The 18,913-nt window shown below is 39.4% G+C and overlaps 1 protein-coding gene across 1 annotated transcript in view; it reads right to left on the bottom strand.

Annotated features, from left to right (window-relative positions):
* Positions 1-18,913, bottom strand: part of usp36 (ubiquitin specific peptidase 36) — a 62,964-nt gene that overhangs the window by 18,418 nt on the left and 25,633 nt on the right. Inside the window, exons 4-12 of the mRNA XM_078571140.1 lie at positions 11,648-11,758; positions 10,702-10,804; positions 9,890-9,957; positions 7,050-7,120; positions 5,820-5,902; positions 3,595-3,706; positions 3,000-3,140; positions 2,093-2,193; positions 885-1,023 (exon numbers count right to left, since the gene is read on the bottom strand). Coding sequence (XP_078427266.1) covers positions 885-1,023; positions 2,093-2,193; positions 3,000-3,140; positions 3,595-3,706; positions 5,820-5,902; positions 7,050-7,120; positions 9,890-9,957; positions 10,702-10,804; positions 11,648-11,758 — 929 coding nt within the window. The remainder of the gene's footprint in view (positions 1-884; positions 1,024-2,092; positions 2,194-2,999; positions 3,141-3,594; positions 3,707-5,819; positions 5,903-7,049; positions 7,121-9,889; positions 9,958-10,701; positions 10,805-11,647; positions 11,759-18,913) is intronic.

Genomic DNA, 18,913 nt, shown 5'->3' with positions numbered 1-18,913 from the left:
TGTTCAGATTGCCTGCAAGCCCCTTGTGGTGTTGGGAGCATGGAAACTGCTTCCATCCTTCCAGCAGCAGATTGGGAGTCAGCACTCAGGCAGACTTTTGAGGCCACTCATCCACCCCCATCTACCACGTACCTGGCCACAGCTGCGGCTGCAGGCTGCCCTACAAAGGAGATTCCCATTTACAATGGTGGCCTGGCAACAGGCCTTTTTTACTGCAAAAGGTTTTGAAGTGCTGAGAAGGCAACTCGAGATGGAATTGTCCTCTCTCTCTCTCTTTCACCTCCAATGGCAGGCTGAAGCTTCTTCTGTGCTGGTGGGCCTCCTATCAGCCCTTCAGCTTTGAGAGCTGCACACTGTCCTTAACTGGATCATGAGCACCCTAACTAGCCTCTAATTGGCCAATTCAGGCAAAATATCAAAAGGTCAGGTGAATGCTCCTGGCAGACTGTGGGGTTGGGACCCCCATTTGACTCAGACAGCGTCCCATGGCTCAGCAGTAGTCTGTGACTTTAGGACGCAAGGTTAGAAAACCAAGAAACCAACCCATGTAATACTTTCCAAGGTAATTTTAAAGTGAAAATACCAATTCCCAGACTGAGTGACTCCTCTAAGAACTGTAAAAACATTTTAAAATAAGTTTATTCAAATGCCTGTGATGTTGATCTGTCTACTTTCAAAGCTACATATTCTATCTTATGAATTATAGAAGTCTCATTATAGCTGTTATTTGGCCCATTGTGCCTATGGTGGCTCTCCCATCAAAGCCTCCCACCACTTCGGTCCCATTTCCCTACTCTCCTGCTCATACACAAGAACAATGCATGACAGACTTCAGCATTTCTCATGATGGAACATGCTATTAATTACATTGTTAACAAGCTGACCTTTGTCATCTGAGGTGAGCCCAAATATCCGTTTAGCATCGGTTTCTTGGGTGTGGTTGTGCCATTGCTGGTTTTGACAAGAGTCTGTATTGAGTTCTGCTTAGATGTATCATCTACACCACTCTTAGAGTTTGGCATTCTTCAGGTATAACAAAAAAAAATCACCAATTAATATTGCACAATTTTACAACTTACAATAAATGAGGTATCAAATGAACATAAGCACTTCACTACTTAGGTCAAATAAAACTGGCAAATGTTGAGGGCACAACGTGGCACATATAATCAATGGCTCACTCGTTGTGTAAGTGTGAAGTAACCACCAACACAGTGAAATAGCTTAATTTCCTTTAGCCTTCATCAACTATGCAGGCAAATTGATCATTTCCAGAATAGATCTCTTCAACTTTTCCTGTGTTTAAAATGCCCTCTTTGGGTTACAGGATAGTGACATTATTATTCAACTGCCAAGTGCAACTGCTCTAGATTAAAATTTGAAATTAAATTTAAGAGAACAAAGATGGAAAATACTCAAACTGTAGACCTGAGCCTTTTATTGACCCATGACTATTATCTCACAAGTGTTCATCATTCTCCCTTAATTCTGAGAACATAAATGACTGGATTTCTCCCTGGCCTATTCACATAGACCAGCTACAGGCCTACATTTCAGATCCACCGCTCTGACAAACTGCCAGGAAGTGCAAAACAGTGGCTAAAGATTAGCCTTCTGTACAGTTTCTTCTCCATTCATCCTCAAACGCAGACCAGGAACTCAACAAAGCATGAAGTGAGAAGGTAAAATGAAAAAAAAACTGAGGGAGCACAGAAGAACAAAGGGAGAGGAGCAAAGAGAAAATGTTTGTGTCTGTAACTTGTCCTTCTTTCCCAAGGATTAAGAAAATACATAATACTGTCACCCCCGTTGTATATTCTCTATTTGATATTTAGTCACTTTTCAGGTTCTCTTCTATTTACACTGATTACTCTCCTGGCTTTCTCCCAAAATTGCCAAAGTCTGACATGCAAGTGTTTATTCATTACTAGTGTCATGCGCCAACTTGACCCCAAATATCTTCACCATTGATTAATTTCAACCATGAGTTGGAAATCACCCACACAAAAGGCTCAATTTATAGGAAAGTCTCAAGAAACCATTGTGTGGAGGAAGACCCCATTGACAAGAAAATGCACGCAATAACACCCACCTCAGGTAGAAAAGTACATAAGCCTGTTGGTTCAGCACCACCTTGATGTTACTACAATGAACCATTGAATCATTCATCTGATACCATTGCCCATTACTGGCCTGGAAGAAAATAACAGGCAACATTCAAGTCTTGGATAAATTGTTATCTGAAGCTTTCATGATTTAGCAAAGTTTGCTTATCTGACTTCTGTTACCAAGTTACTTTTAATCTTAGGATGCGTTTTTCATTTTGGATCAAGGAGGACATTGCTCTCTTTTTACAATGGGCACCTTTCATTTTACAGGGAAATAATTTGACAAACCAGAGAATGCTGGAAATATATTCAAAAATAAAAAAGTGTAGGTCCATCAATATCTGTAAAGAGAGAAGACTGGGTTTTGTAGAAGGGTCACACCTTTCATCTGTCTATTTTCTTTGGAGCTGAAGAACCTGCTGTGTATTTCTGTTTTTATTCCATTTGCATTTTATTTTTAATCACAAAGTGCCAATGAGGAGTTTTCTACTCAAAAGTATCTGCATTTAATTTTACAATTAACTTTGATTATTGAAGATTAAATCCTGCTCTAGATTAATTCAAAAAAAATTTTTAAATAAAAATGACTTTTTTTTAAGACCACATTTTTTGAATCCTTTTTTAACAAAATAACTGGTTAGTCAGGGTTGTCTTAGTTCTATCATTTCTAAATCAGTAGCACACAAAGTTATGCTTAGGTTACTACTCCAATAGTTAGTGAAGGGCTTTTAAATAAGCCAGGTTAATAACCTGATTATGAACAAATTGCTACACAAAACTCTCTGTAGGTAAACAGAAGTCCAATTTAATATGGAGCTTCCAACATTTCCAAATAGTGGGAATGATTTGGGTTGAGTTCTTTGTGAATTAGTTAACCATGCGATTTCTCACCTTGACATAACAGTAATAATGTCCAGCATGACAACTGTAACCAGAATGCACCAACACTGCATACAACCCATAATTGACTGGTTCACCGTTACTTTGGGACATATATGGACGCATATTCAAGTGTTCAGGGTAACCAACATCCTGTTAAAACAAAGTTTTCACAATGACAGTTTATTTCCAAATTTAAAATGTTCATTAAATGAGCCAAAATGTTTTCAAGCAAATATTATCAAGCAACTTTTCACTTAATCCATACTCGTTTTTTTTTACAAGGTTCGTAGATTGTATGCAAAGATGACCCACCAGTAAGAATTTTTTTTATAATTTAAAATAGCCTGCAAGATTTACAGTCATTCCTACACTATTTGCCTCAGTACAGAAATCTTTCACCATGACTGAAATTTTGCAAAGCAGCAACTGTTCAGAAATTCTGCAACAATAAGTGTTGTTTTCTGTGAAGGAACTACAGTGCAACCTTATACAGCGTTTAACCACACAACTATGGAGTTGGTTTCTGAAAGACAGACATATTTTGCAGCATAACAAGATTTGATAGCCACCAAAAACTTCAATAGTAAATTGAAAATTGCTTCACCTTAGTGATTTTGCCACCACTGAAGTTTGCAAATCGCTTTAGGGAGAGGGTCAGCACATTTGATGCTCTATGAATGGAAAAGCGTTTGGTAGCTGGAACTTTCTTCTTGCACCTAAATAAAGAGTTATCTGTTGGAGTCAAAGTTATCCTTTAGAAGCAATTAAAGCAAAGTCAGAGATATTATTCTGGTCCGCTCTACCAAGGATGGAAAACTTAGGTCCATATTCAGACCTCCTTACTTCCTAATGTCCTTTAGGGAAGGAAATCTGCTAGCCTTACCTGATCTGACCTACACGTGACTCCAGAGCCACAGAAATGTGGTCAGCTCTAACTGCCCTCTGAAATGGTCTCGCAAGCCACTCTGTTCAAGGGCTAGTAGGAATGGACAATAAATGTTGGTCTTGCCAGTGATGCCTGCTGTTTTTCTATGTTTACTTAATAGAAACTTACCAATCCCACACAGGACTAGTAAATGGAATGTAGGTTCGATTTTTTTTTGAATACGTAGTACAGGATGGCTCAAAAGACAGATTTGCTATAAAGATTCAACAGCTATTATTAACAGGAAAGTACAGCTGCAACTCCTTCACAGCACATGCTGCTAGCTAAACAGGGATCTCCTCTGAACAATGTCTGCTGGTCACAAGGTTTATATCCTGGCTACTTATTCATTAGCATATTCTCAAAGTAATATCACAACAATGCCCACATCCCATGAAAGAATAAAACAAAACTGGGATTACTTGCAAATGTTACATATTGCTCCTACATGTATACTTCCATTGCTGGACTGAACACTGGTGTCCTTTACAAAAATGTAATTCTGCAGCAATCAAGTAGTGAGGGTAAAAGGGCATCGTCTCAGCCACATGAATCCATGATAAATAGCATAGTGATTATATAACTGGACTAGCATCCCAGAGGGCTCGACTAAATGACCTGGAGACTAGTTCAAATCCCACCATGGCAGCTGGGATATTTAAATTCAGTTAACAAATAGGGAATTTAAAAGATAGTATCAGTCATGGTGATCATGCATCAACTGGATTACCTTTTAAGGTCCAACTTGTTCACTAACTGGTCTAGATGGGACTCCAGACCCATGGCAATGTGATTGACACTTAATCGCTCTCAAATGGTTTAGCAAGCCACTCAGTTAATGGCAATTGGAGGTGTTTAATAAAGGCTGGCTTTCCCAGCAACTCCCACATCTCGTGAATGAATTAGAAGAGAGTCTCGCAAAATCTGATAACCTGATTTGGACTAATAGATAATAATCGGTTTTGTTCAGTTTCTTATGAATCCATTCCAAGACTGCAGAATGCAATTAAGTTAATGCAAAACAAAATGTTGTTAGTTTTACATGAACACCAAGTCACAACAACACAAATGGAACAGGGACACTTGGGATTCCAAGCTGCAACACTCTCCCCACACTGATTTCCTTGGTCAGTATCAAAGCATCACAGGTGAAGTTCTTGAAACAGGTTAAGTCACTAACTTGTCAGATATGGTACATAGCACAGGAGGAGCCAGGGGATAAAGAAAAAAAATGTGTGGGGAGTAATGTATGATAATACCCCCATCCACAAGATGAAGCTATGGCAAAATGTCTCTCCTGAAGGACTTGCATTGTACTTTTGCACTCAGCTATTTACCATTCCCAGAAATTTGGAGTTGCTGTGGCAACACGCACATGCAGGACAAAGTGCTGATGTGGGCTAAATGCAGAAATTGCTGATTTAAGGTGAATTAAATCTGACCTACAAGGTATGACGAACAGCAGCAGCAGCAGACAAGAAGGATCCCTAGGTTACCAGTTCACAAGCTTCCCAAGTTGATGGGATAAATATTTTCTCTTCCCTCCTCTTGAAGAGGGTTGTTGCCTTTCACAGAGATTTGGCTAAATAAGTGATGTTCACCTTTGAGTGACCATTACTGATTTGGGAGCCTTGACACTATTTTGTCAGTGGACTGCATCAAACCTAAACCTGAACCTTTCCTAATCCAAATTCCACGTGAGTATCTATTTGGGATCACTACGTAGTGATCAGGAATGAGAATCATGCTGGAAGAATTTTCCTCCCATAATCCAGAGAGCTTGTGATCAATCACTCCCCTAATCATTAGACCAGCTGAGGGTAAAGACTGAAACTGGGACCTAAGGCTTGCTAAGCCTTCAGGAAATCTACAGAACATGTTTAAAATTTTTGAAAAACACTTACTTCGCGCACATGTAAGCATTCTCTCCACTGAGAAAATCAGGTTTCACAAAGAGCTCGAGGGCTCTGACAATATTGGGTGCTTGCTGAAAGACAATCAAATATGGATCAGGTTAAAACATTTAACAGAACAGCCATTCACTTGTAGAAAAAATAGAACTTTTTATTTATGCTCTAAGTTGCAATTGTTATTACTCAAGACACCATCATGATTTTTAAACCACGAAAATTGTACTGATGGCCAAAAGAAAATCTGCAAATAACACACACTGGAGCTTCTAACTGTATTACCCTGTATAGAACATCCTGCTCCAAACTATACATTACGCTCTACATGATACATTGTAATACCTCTTGAGTGTATGTAACATTTGTGTATCAATTACTTTTTGCAATGCATTCTGGACTAACTCGTGCACTTCAGCAGCATTCAAAAAATGTTTGGGAGCACGATTGTGTAAAATAGGAGGTAAGATGAAGTGCAAAAACAATACAAAGTCCACCCGGATAGTCAGTTTCGTAACTTTTCTCCTACATTATTCTTGCGTGTGTTACAGTTCACTCAAAATTCTGAGTTGCTGTGGCAACATGCACTTTTGCATGCATGTTGTAGTCTGGAGCTATGATTAGTAACAGTAGAGGCTCCAACTTACTGTTCCTCAAATGGTTGACTGGGAATCTCTCCCACTGTTACCACCTGCCATTGGCGGGTGTTGGAAGGATTTACATGCTCATACTCAACCTGTTTGCACATGTTATGAACAAGCCACCTTGGCCATCAAGTCCTGGGGTGGGACTTGACTCAGAGGTTCTGACTCAGAGGCCAAGATGCTACCTATTGCGCCACAAGACCTCCCATATATTATTCTCACTGTTAAATAATTTCACATTTTGAAATAGGGGAAGAGAAGCATTCGATGAATAAAGTATATTTGCACAATGTTAGTTACATTGTCCAGCTGGAGTTATATCACTTACAGCTTAGTTCAGAGCTAAAGAGGCATAACATACAGTACATTAAAACAAAAAACAGCAAGGCAGACAGAGTAAAGACTTCAATAGCAGAGTTTCTTGTAATTCCCATTTGTAATCCAATGAAACAATCACAACACCAAAGACAGCGAATCACCATAAAGCTATATTTGATTCCACGTAAGTGGGACTGACACCTGCATTTATATCCAAATACTTCACAAAATAACTGTGGCTTCTATTTAAGAAACGTTCACTTACCCTTATTTCAAGAGCAATATCCAAATAAGGGTCATATGTATCCGATACACTCTTGCACACAGAACACTTAACTTTGGGTACAGGAAGGGAAAAGATCAAAACACAAAAATATCACAATTATTAATGGATATTAATTCAGACTGAGGGAAAGTACTTTGCTTTAGTTTGAGGCTTCCTATCAGTTTCACAACTGCTCTGTTTTATCTTCTCAACCCAACTTTCCAAAGGTTTTTGTAAACATAATTATGGTGGAAAAAGTTAATTATCTTTCACCTCCTACCCAGTGCCATTTCTTTGCAATACTGCATGAATAGCCAAAATGACCAGGGTCTAAAGGTGCTGGCTTTTATTAACCTTTAAGTCCTTCACTTCAAACTGCACTTAAATGCTTTTAATGATACCAACATCACTCAAACAAATCTCAATAAAAAGCTGTTAATGGGAAAAAACATTTCCCCCCCCGAATTGATATGAAAGTTTACTGAGGTACCTAAATTTTTCTCTGTAGCATTGCATCTTGAAAATTCTCATTTTGATATTTGACCATATTTTAAAAGCAAAACTGTTTTCTCTCTCCAAGTTAAATTGTATTCTCTTTTAGGTATTGTTACACCCAATGTCCCATCATTCCATGATCTGCTCTTGTGCCTCTGCCAACTTTTAATTAGCTACAAGGACGTACACAAAACCAGCTGGGCAACTTGCAGCACCTTTAAGTGAAGGCTCAGCTGAGACTATGAATTCTCTTTATTGGAAATTATGAACATTAACTGGTAATTTATCACTTTATAAGGTAAAGTGAATCATTCTGCTACCAGGAGTGTCTTCAATATGTTTAGTTATGTTGGGAAGTGCACCTGATATGATGTACAATTTGTATTTTTAAATGATCAATTTGCACATACTCTGCACTATATATAGGTATATGCCTCATTCTACCAGGAAATACAAAGCAGTGGCTGGTTCTCAGTCCTGTCTGGCACAGATTTTTTTTATTCTTTCATGGGATGCAGGTGTCGCTGGCGAGTCCAGCATTTGTTTCCATCCCGAACTGCCCTTAACTGAATGGCTTACTAGGCCATTTCAGAGGACATTTAAGAGTCAACCACATTACTGTGGGTCTGGAGTTACATATAGGCCATGTAAGGACAGCAGATTTCCTCCCCTAAAGGACATTAGTGAACCAAATCAGGTTTTTACAACAATTGATGCTGTTTTAACGGTCACCATTACTGAGACTAGCCTTACGTCCCAAAGTTATTAACAGAATTTAAGCTCCATCAGCTGTTGTGGTAGGATTTGAATCCATGGCCCCTGGAGCACAGCCTAGGCCTCTAGATTACTAGTCCTGTGATATTACCACTACACCACCGCATCTCCTTCTGCCATTTCTCCTAAAATCAATAAGCTCTAATTCTTTTATGATAAATAATAATTTGTTCCCAAAAGTCCTAGCTTTGATTTTTGTAATTGCTACAATAAACTGTGAAACATGTATTGCAAGTTTTATAAACATAAAAACTGTCTACATTCAAGTGTGGTGCCTTCTCTTATACTCAACTGTAAACAGGGTTTTGTCTGCTATTATATACTTGTAATTGCTGGGCATCCTTATTAATGCCCTCTAACAAAACATAAAAAGGGGCATGAGTAGAAAACACAGCCATTAAGTTTCAAGTGGACTCACTTAAAACTCTGACAGGCTCTAATAAGAGAAACTGGCTACTGAGAAATATGCATCGTCAATTGAGGGAAAAAGAAAATCCACCCAAGGTAATAAAAAGGTAACATGTAAGTCTCCACCCCCCCACCACCAAATCTAAAAAGAAAGCCAAACTAGAACACATACATCCTCACTATACACAAAACACAGACACTTCAATGTTTAAACTTTGTGCAACCGTACTAACAGTGCAGCTACGGCTTCCCAGATACCAGAAATGGAAGCAAATATCTGATGGCATTCTATTGCAAATATTGAATGTGACCTTCAGTGGCTGAACATAGTAGCTGGGGAAAAAAAATCTTCCCTCATGGATTTCTTTTATTTTTTTTTTTATATTCGTTCATGGGATGTGGAGTCGCTGGCTAGGCCAGCACTTATCGCCCATCCCTAAATGCCTTCTGAACGAGGGCAATCAAGAGTCAACCACATTGCTGTGGGTCTGGAGTCATATGTAGGCTAGGCCAGGCCAGGTAAGGACGGCAGATTTCCTTCTCTAAAGGATGTTTGTCAACCAGATGGGTTTTTATGATAATCGGCAATGGTTTCATGGTCGGATTTTAATCGTTTGTTTTTTAATTCAAATTTTACCACCTGCCATGGTGGGATTTGAACCCAGGTCCTCAGATTACTATCCTGGGTTTCTGGAATACTAATCAACTGCCAATACCACTGTGCCACCACAATTTGTTCCGTTTCAAATACTTCGCATGAAAGAAATCAGATTGCTCTTATTATGGAACATCTTTTAAGATAATTTTTGTTTGATGAATTATCTATTGTTAAACATTTTCTGGAACTTCATCTAACATATAACCAAGTCAGGCTTGGAAAACCTTTAAAACAAGTAAACCATCTACATAACCCTAGCTGATGCACGATTTCTCAGTAAGCATTTTTGTAAGCAATGAAAATCATAAAATAGGAAGTTCCTTTAAAAACATTTGGTCGAAAAGGCAGAGACAACAAATTAAATACATTGTCATTCATGGGGAATACTGCAATTCATTACACATGAAATATTCAACAACTCTGCTTCACCATGGAGGCACATTCAAGAACTTAGTGATCACAACTACATAATAAAAATTTTTAAAAATCTTTTCATTCTACTTACCCCTGGACCTAAGATATCCTCCAAAAATTTGGTGCACTAATGAAGTAGCTTGCGTTTGTCGGTCCAATCTTCGGGAGTTGGGGGGGTGAGAGAGAAAAATGTGCTATTACACCAATTAATGAACTGAATTACATTGGATAGACATTGTGCGCCTACATATACACATAGAAGACGCTGCTGCTTTCAAGTAGGGAATAAATTATTTTTGTTTTTAAATTTTTTCTTCCTAGCTGCACTTCACTGAACTAGGGCAGTTAGAAGTACCTTATATTTCAGCCCAGCTTTCTATTTAGTGCACAGGGGTTTATTATGTACCGAAACAACTAAGTACTTCCAAATCATGTTAAAACTGATGCAATAGCAGGTTTCATACAGTGTTTCAGGCTTGAAAGACATTATTAGTAACGTACGGTGAACTCTGACATATAACATGACCTGTATTGCATAGAGTTTGATGAAGAAACAAACTATTCTCAATTAAGACGCTGATGCAAGAAAGAAAACAAGTAGTCTATCAAACGGCCTTCCTCCGCTTAGGCTAGCAACCACAAAACAGCATTCAAAACAAGTCAGCAAATTTCACACACACACTTTCACAACAGTACTTATTTACAGGTCTGAGCTTTCACATAAAACACAGATACCCAGCTATTAGCACGAAAAGTGAGTACATTTTTAGAATTCACTTATTAAACAGGCATACTGCACACAAAGAAAAAGTCTATTCTCCACAAATATCACTCTTTTTAACAAGTACAAACTGAATTTACCTCCTCCCCAGATAATGCTATTAGGTAGAAAATTTAACATACTTGGTGCAACTGCTCAGACAGGCCTTCTGCATAGCATCAATGGTGTATCTCAGAAACTCATGCGCATCCTCTTGATTCCCAAAGCGAAAATGTCTTGCTATTTCTGTAATTAATATTAACAATCACACCAGCAGGTGCTTTGTATTACAGGAATAAAATTCTAAATCTCAAGGAGCATTAACCACTGAGACATAAATGGATAATTTGAAATCCAAGTCTGGTGTCATTCTGGCTATTTTGATGTGACTGCTTTAACAAAACAGCATGGCCTGAACAGTGAAACATGCCTGAAAGGCAGGAGCATAATAGAATCTTCTTGTGCAAAAGACCAAGGGGGACACTAAGGACAGTAAGCTATAATGGAGGGAGTTATACAGAACCAATGTTTCATAAAGCTACATGGCAATTAAAAAGTTGAAACACCGTTAGTAAACTGAGAAATTCGCTTCATATCACTGTACTATAGTGTCTAGCCAAATTACTGTCATAGTAAAATTACAGCATCACGCCCATGATCAGCAAGTTCATTGCTTGGTCAATTTCTCCCTCAAACATCTGTTGATTTGGTCAATTGAAAATTTCAAAACTGAGATCAATAGATTTTTGTTGCACAAGCCTACCAAGGTGGGTAGACACAGATAAAAATGTAGATCAGCCATGACCTAAGAGAATGGAGGAACAGGTTCAACGGGCTGACCAACAAAACCCTGCTTCTATATTTTAAAAAGCTGGCATTTAATTGTGAATGATTAATCTGACCATCAGGAACAAGTCATCATACAGAAATCTTCTTGTGCTTTGCCCAAGAACATTCGACAAGTTGTAACAAGTTGTAATGATTGTCATCTGAACAGGTCTTATTTAGTTATACGAACTGCACATTCATTATTATCGGCCACGGGTCTCAGAAAATGTATTACAGCAACGAAAAATCACAATAACTTACTTTTTAGTTCACGAATAAAAGACAATGGTTTGATAGCATTTCCATTGTTGGCAAAGGCCTGTATCAGATGGTTCTGCATGATGCAGATCATACAAAATCCAGCCTGGGGACCTGCAAAATAAACCAAACATGGGTACATTTCACATATTGATGACCCAAGAAGAACTCCATGTCAATAGCTGTCCGAGAATCAAGTCTGGGTAAAGTAATTGTGTTGATAGATCAACTGCAAGCCCAATAGCCAATACTCGAATAGAAAATAAATTGGACCTGCTACCATGCCTAGTTTTCCATTATTCAGGTAATTGCTCTGCAGGACTGCTGTGCTTCTTGGACAATTTTTTTTGCATTGAGGTTTTCTACCCAATAAAATATTCAATCAATATCTTGGGTTGAGTGGCAGGCTTCAAGAATAGCTGGCATGTATAAAGGCGCCGTTATCACACAAATATTCCCAAGATGCTTTTCTGAAGAACAGAAAGAGGAATTGATGCTGAATCATGGAACGGAGTTAGGAGAGGCGAGGTCACTGAAATGAAAATACAAGGGGCTATAAAGATTTTTTTTTGAAAAAGGAAAGAAGAGCAGCAAGAATCAGAAGGATTTATGGAGAGTGTTCCAGAGATAAGGACTGGGATGACTGCTAGCTTCATTACCTATGGTGGCAGGGAAGGATAGGTATGAGAGGGGGTGAGAGAACTGAAGAATATGGAAGAGGATGTATGGCTGGAGGAGGTTGCAGAGATAGTGAAGTGCAAGACAATGGGGCATAGAATTATATACATACATACATACATACATAGGGTATATGGCAGAAACAGGCTATTCAGCCCCATCAGTCCATGCCAGCATTTATGCTCCACTTGAGTCTTATCCCATATTTCCTCATCTAAATCTATTATTTTAACCTCTATTCCCTTCTCCCTCGTGTGCTTGTCTAGCTTCTCCTTAAATCCATCTAAACTATTCACCTCAACCACTTCCTATGTTAGCAAGTTCTACATTCTCACCACTCTTTGGGTGAAGTTTCCTCTGAATTCTCGGTTGGATTTCTTGTTGACCATCTTATATTGATGGCTTCTAGTTATGTTTCCTCTTGTGGGGAACAGCAATCTCTCTGTAACCATTCTATCAAAATTTCATAATTTCAAAGACCTCTATTAGTCACTGATCTTTTCTTGATACATATACCTATGCATTTCTGACATCAACCTTGTAAATCTTCTTTGTATGCTCTCCAATGCCTCTACGTCAGGCTTGTCCAACAGGCAGGCTGCAGGCCAGAATCCGACTTGCCACACCTGTGTATATGGCCCGCCAAGCATTGTCAAAGATACACAGAAGAATAGTGAGGTAAACTACATTTCTACAGCAGGACTGGAAATTATCACCATTAATCACCCATAATACGAATCAATGAATGCAATTATGCCTTCTTCATAAAGATGTAGATTCTCATTGTTGGACTCATTGCAAGATAAATTTCCATTCATCTGATGCAATTTCCTTTTCTGCCCAGGAGGAGAAAAAATTGAAATGTGGCCCATTATGTGAAAAGTTTGGACAAAAATCAAGATCACTCCTGACAGACGGGCATCTGTCCAGGTTACTCTGACACACTACCTCAGGTGTACAGGCAGGCATTGATTTCTTATACAAGCAAAAACAATGCCAGATATCATCAGTGTTCAATATGGTGTGGAGAAGGGAAGGCAATAAATTAGTCTTCTCATTTGAAGCTTGTTCATAAAGATGCAGATTTCTATTGTTTGGATTCATAGAGAGATAAAATTCCATTCATGTGATTCGGTTTCCTTTTCTTCCCAAAACTTGTACACCAGTCCCCAGGAGAGGGAAAAAAACTGAAAGGTGGCTCCTCAAGCGAAAAGGTTAAACAAGCCCGGATAACAAGGATATCGAGTCTATGTCCTTTCAATAATTTGGCGACCAGAGCTGCACATTCGACAGAGCTTTAGCATAGCTTCCCTACTTTTCAATTGTATCCCTCTAGAAATAAAAGTTTTGTGCTTGTTTTTTCTTTGAGGGTGAGGTCAAAGGTTTCAAATTGGATGTTTTGGGGAACAAGGGGAGCCAATGTAGGTCAGTGGGCTTCGGACTGTTGAAATAGCATTTGTTTGCATGGTACATGATTCAGGTAGCCCCTTTATTTTGGGAAAGTTGGAGTCATTGAGGATGGACAATGAATAATTAATCACTGAAAAAAATATTAGGAATTTGAAGGTAGCTAAGAAGCTTGTTTGAGCATTTCAGCAGCTAGAAAAGGGGGTTGGAGGTATAAGCACAGATCAGCAACACTGGAGGTGGAAACCACCAGATTTGGCAATGGCAGATGCAATATGTGAAGCTTAGCACAGTTTTGAGCACATCACAGTTGCATGGTTTTGATTGCCTAAAGTAGCTCGGGAGATGAATGTTGGAACCAAGGTGTCAGAGCTTAGAGTGTATGCTAAAAACAATGGCATCAATCTTCCCAACATTAAGCTGAACAAAACTGCAATTAATCCATGACTTAAGGATGTGAAAGCATTACACAGGTTGCAGAAAAGATTCACGAGAATGGTTCCAGAGACAATGAACTTCAGCTACGTAGTTAGATTTCAGAGGCTGAGGTTGCTTTCTGTGGAGAAGGGAAGATTTTATGGAGGCTTTCAAAATCATGAGGAGGTTTGGACAGAATAGTTGGGGAGAAACTGTTCCCTTTGACAGAAGGCTTGAGAACAGAGGACACCAATTTAAAAGGTGAATGGCAAAAGAACCAGCGGCAACATGAGGACATTTAAAAAAAATACACAGTGTGGTTTGGATGTAGAATGCTCTGCCCAAGAAGTGTGGTAGAGGCAGTTTCAATTCAGCCATTCAAAAAGAGAATTAGGTAATTTTCTGAAGCAGAAAAAGAGATTGCAGGGCTACAGGGAAAAGGCCGGGGGTGGGGAGGTTGGTGGAATTAGGCAAGTTTTTCTTCCAGAAAGTCAGCACAAACATGACAGGTCGAATGGCCTCCTTCTGTGTCATAATTATTCTATAATTTGATTCATGCCACACAAGCAACCAACAGCATGCAAGTGAGCCTGGAGTTGACATCAATAAACGTACAGTCACTGCCACCTTGCCTAGGCATAATGATTAAGGAATGGTTAACATATGGTTAAGGAATAGGAGACGCTAATCCTTTAGCCTCAAAGTCAGAGTTTAAATTCAGTCCAGCAGCAGAAAAGTAGGATTGTGCCAACATCAACAGTGAAATAAGCTTGAGGACCTGGATCTGTAAGAAGTTCCCATGTAGTATGCTGGTCTACAGACTTGCTTGAAAGCATCAGACATTGTTACTACAAGAGTCTCAGTTGTAACAGGAAAGACAGGTAGTGCCAGTACTTCTCCAGATAGTTGTTCTGCAGCCAACTCTTTCATCTGATGCTGTGGTAATTTCCTTACATGCACTATAGCATTTATACACTCCTGTCCTGCAATATGTTCGCTTTCTTTTGCTGCAATATATCGGATGTGTAAATCCCTCTGTGGCTTGATAGTAGTGGGTGACTGCTAATGGCTGGGTTTATAGTTTAGCATTCTTTTAGGTAGTTAAGACTTCTCCAACTCTTGCTTAAGATCAATACGTTCAAGCTCCATGTGATGTTCGGCTAGTTTTTCTAAGGTTCCCTTCAGCTGTCGAAGCTCTGTAATCTGGGCCTCTGCTTCTTTACTGAGAGAAAGCATGCTGATGAGATCCATGTGAGCTCCAGCTTACATTCGTATAAATTAATAGCCTCTGAAATTTCACTATTGATTTGATCCAATTTGGAATGAAGCGTCTCAATTCTCCCTGGGTAGCTTTCTGCTGGCTGCTTGCAATTGTTGATGCATGTCATCGGTGGGCTCAGTGGAACATGTAGACAAATTTAACACTTTATTACCTACTTCAAAGAATGATTCTCCTCAAAAGAGACAACAGAGACTTCACAATCATTGGCACTGGAGTCAGTGTAACAAGGTCCAGATCCTCTTCTAACAGATCAGCCGCTTCTGCGGCTGTTTCATTCTCTTGCCCTCTTTCCTGAAAGAGCAAATTGAGGTTTTAGAATCTCATCTAGCAGGTGGTCACGGTCATTGTTTGTTCATCCTGTTTCTGCCTCTTCTAGCTCGACTCTAAAGAGAAGTGAAAAATCTGCAATATCTTCCTGTGCGCCGAGAGATGGTGTTTCTTCAATAAAGGCTGTCTCAATGTGTAGTGAGTCAACTCCAGTTTCTGCTGCAGCTGGGGAGCAAAGAAGATTCAAGGCTACACAAGCATGTCTGTTTAATAAAGAACACTGTTGATTTGGAAGGACATAGTGTATCAATGATCTGTCTCCCATTATGGCAAAAGATAGCTTGCATCTGCCCTTGCTCTCTTATTGGGATAACTCCCACCTCAGAGGAAGGTTGCAGAGTTACGTTATTCAGTCATGAAACTTTATCAGATAGCACTGAGACACCTGCTCCTTTGTCTATTTTGACTTTGGTCAGATGCCCATTTACCTCGATGTCAGCACTCCAAAGCTGGTTTTCATTATCCATGACGTGCGTTATTTCTCCTCGGATAGTCTTTTCCTGGTTGTCAAGGTCTTGAATTTCTCAGATGGAGGTTCCGTTAACTGATTTCTCCTTGTCTTATAAACACAGATTTCCTGCAACGGCAGGCTACTTTAAAATGGCCTATCTTGCCACACCCATGGCATTGCCCAATTCAGGCAGGGCATTCTTCCCACCACCACAGGGACACTGGAAAATGGCGGTTGGCGCATTTTCAGGGCATTTCTCTGGTTGCTGCCTTGCTATATTTTTGGTTTTACAAACCAACAAATTGAATGACTTCATTGGGTTGTTCTTGGGAAATTTCCCTCGCCAATCTCGATCAAAAGCCTTATTCTGCCTCCTCTCTTCGGCCCGTCTGGCAAGCTGTACAGTTTTGCTTCAAGTTAAATCTTCCTAAGATTATAAAAAGTCAGAGAAGCCAACAACTATTTAATCTCTGATCAGGTCATCTTTTAGTGTTTGATACTCAAATTTGCAGCTCAGCAGTACAAGTCATTGATGAATGGGTCAATCCCTTCATCCTATTTTTGGCTACGCTGCTTTAATTTTGCCCTCTCAATAATAATATATATATTTTTTTAAAAGATTGAAGTCAAAGGCTCCGATACATCCTCATAGGAGGCTGCCCTTTCGTTCACCCCCTGTCTGACTAGCATGTCATCAGCTACGCTCCCAATAGTGTATAACCAAGTGCTCACTTTATCTTTGTTCTCTTTAGCTGTGAGGTCTGAGGCGCTGCAGTATTGGGTAAAGCCTTTGTTCACCAATTTTGCTATTGCTCAGCCTGTCTGGGGCTCTCAATATTTTGAAAAGATTCTGGTAGGGGTGAAGTAGTAGCCATTGCACACCCAGATTCAAGGTTGTATTTTCCCGCTGTACTTGTCCTTCCAGTTGCTTGGCTGTAATCATTATTTAGTGGTCTCCAGTTGGGTTGGTCTTGAAAGTCCTTCACCTGCTGAGTTGCATTTGAGGCTTTTCCCGCCATTTTCTACCTTTCTGCTGTGAGTATAGTCGGGCTGCCACCATCTATAATGATGGGTTTGTCTCAGGATTTGTTAGCCTCTTATACTAGAGGAGATCTCGCTGGAGGCAATGGTCTTTGTTCAAAAAACATTTATTTACATGTATTTACAATGGTTAAATAAGACCACCATATAGGGCAGCTCCAGCCATCCTCTGAGTGACATAGCTTCCTTTGGACATGCTCAGTATGCTCATACTCTACAATTTACTCCACTAATTTATCTCAAGGAAACTGCACAGCCCCCACCCATATGAACTCCTTATGGCATGTATTTTTTTGAATGGGTTTATCTATTTGCCAAGTCAAAAGTTGCACTTCAAACAACTACAAAGACACAAGATGCAGTTGAAAACAAATTGCTTTATTCATTGTAGGATATAACTGTACAAAAGTGTTTCATTCTCTCTAATCTAATTGCAGCTGCAACATTCTACAGAAACTGCTTTGCACCGACACAAAAGTACTAATAACTGTTGCTTTATTGTTTTTTGCTACAATTGACAAATGATTAACACTTCGTTTTTTGATGGTGGATAGTTTAGTTCACTCCACTTTAAACAAACTTCCAAGTCAGATCTATACTTTAGTTTTCAGCCAAGAGCACATGATCACCACAGATCAGGAAGGTTAAACATCCCATCTTAATTTATCACAAATTAAATCCCAAAACCCACTTATTTGCAGCAATCTATCGTCAATTTAAAGTTGCCAATCCATCATCTCCATCGCTTAATCTCAAAGAGTACTGCACTTTGATCACCATGGACAAGTTTCCCACTATCAGCCCTAAAATTACATTTTATTTGTTTCAACCTGTGCCTCTTTATTCTACTCCTGCAATTAAACTTCAGATAATATTCTGGGTTTACCTCTTCAGTCCCATTAACCTTATACACCACTACCAGGTCAATTTTAGCAATACTACAGATGCTGGAAATCTGAAATATAAACAGGAAGTGCAGAAAATATTCAGCAGATCTGACAGCATGTGTGGAGTGAGAAACAGATTTAGCGTCGAGTCAAATGTGACTCTTCTTCAGAACAGGGGAGCCATATTTGACTTGAAACATTAACTCTGTTTCTTTGTCTCCACAGATGCTGCCCTACCCACTGAGTATTTCCAGCGCTTTCTATTTTTACTTCAGCTTTCAGATACCTCCTTGCTAGGTTGAAACGCAACATTTTCTCAAATCATTCCTCAGAACTCAGGTCCCCGACAAGAGGGATCAGCTCTACTGCACAGCACTGTCTACTTTGTCTGATGGCAACCAAAAATGGACGCAGTATTCAAGGTCTGATCAGAACGCAGTTTGATCATTATCTCCTCTGACTTTTTATCCTACTATTTTGGCTCTGTGATTCACAATACTGCTGGCTTTGGTGATTTCTTTTTTGCACTGGTTGGATAGGTTTTAGCATCAGGTCAAACATACAGGGAACAAACGGACAATTAGAATTAGAGGACAATTAGCTGGTCTGTATTTCAATGCCATTTACCTGCCTATGACACCTGTTCCTTGACACCCTTACTGGGAGAAAAAAATCTGTCAATGTCAGTCTTGGAAAATGTCAATTGAACCAGCACAACAGGACTTTTTGGGAGGGGGTAAAGAAACAGAATTGGAGATTATTCTCATTGTCCTTTGTGT

Source organism: Cetorhinus maximus, chromosome 24 (assembly GCF_964194155.1).
Source record: "Cetorhinus maximus chromosome 24, sCetMax3.hap1.1, whole genome shotgun sequence".
NCBI classification, from domain to species: Eukaryota; Metazoa; Chordata; class Chondrichthyes; order Lamniformes; family Cetorhinidae; genus Cetorhinus; species Cetorhinus maximus.
Note: the sequence above shows the minus strand (reverse complement) of the source record. Positions and strands in the feature narration are given on the sequence as shown.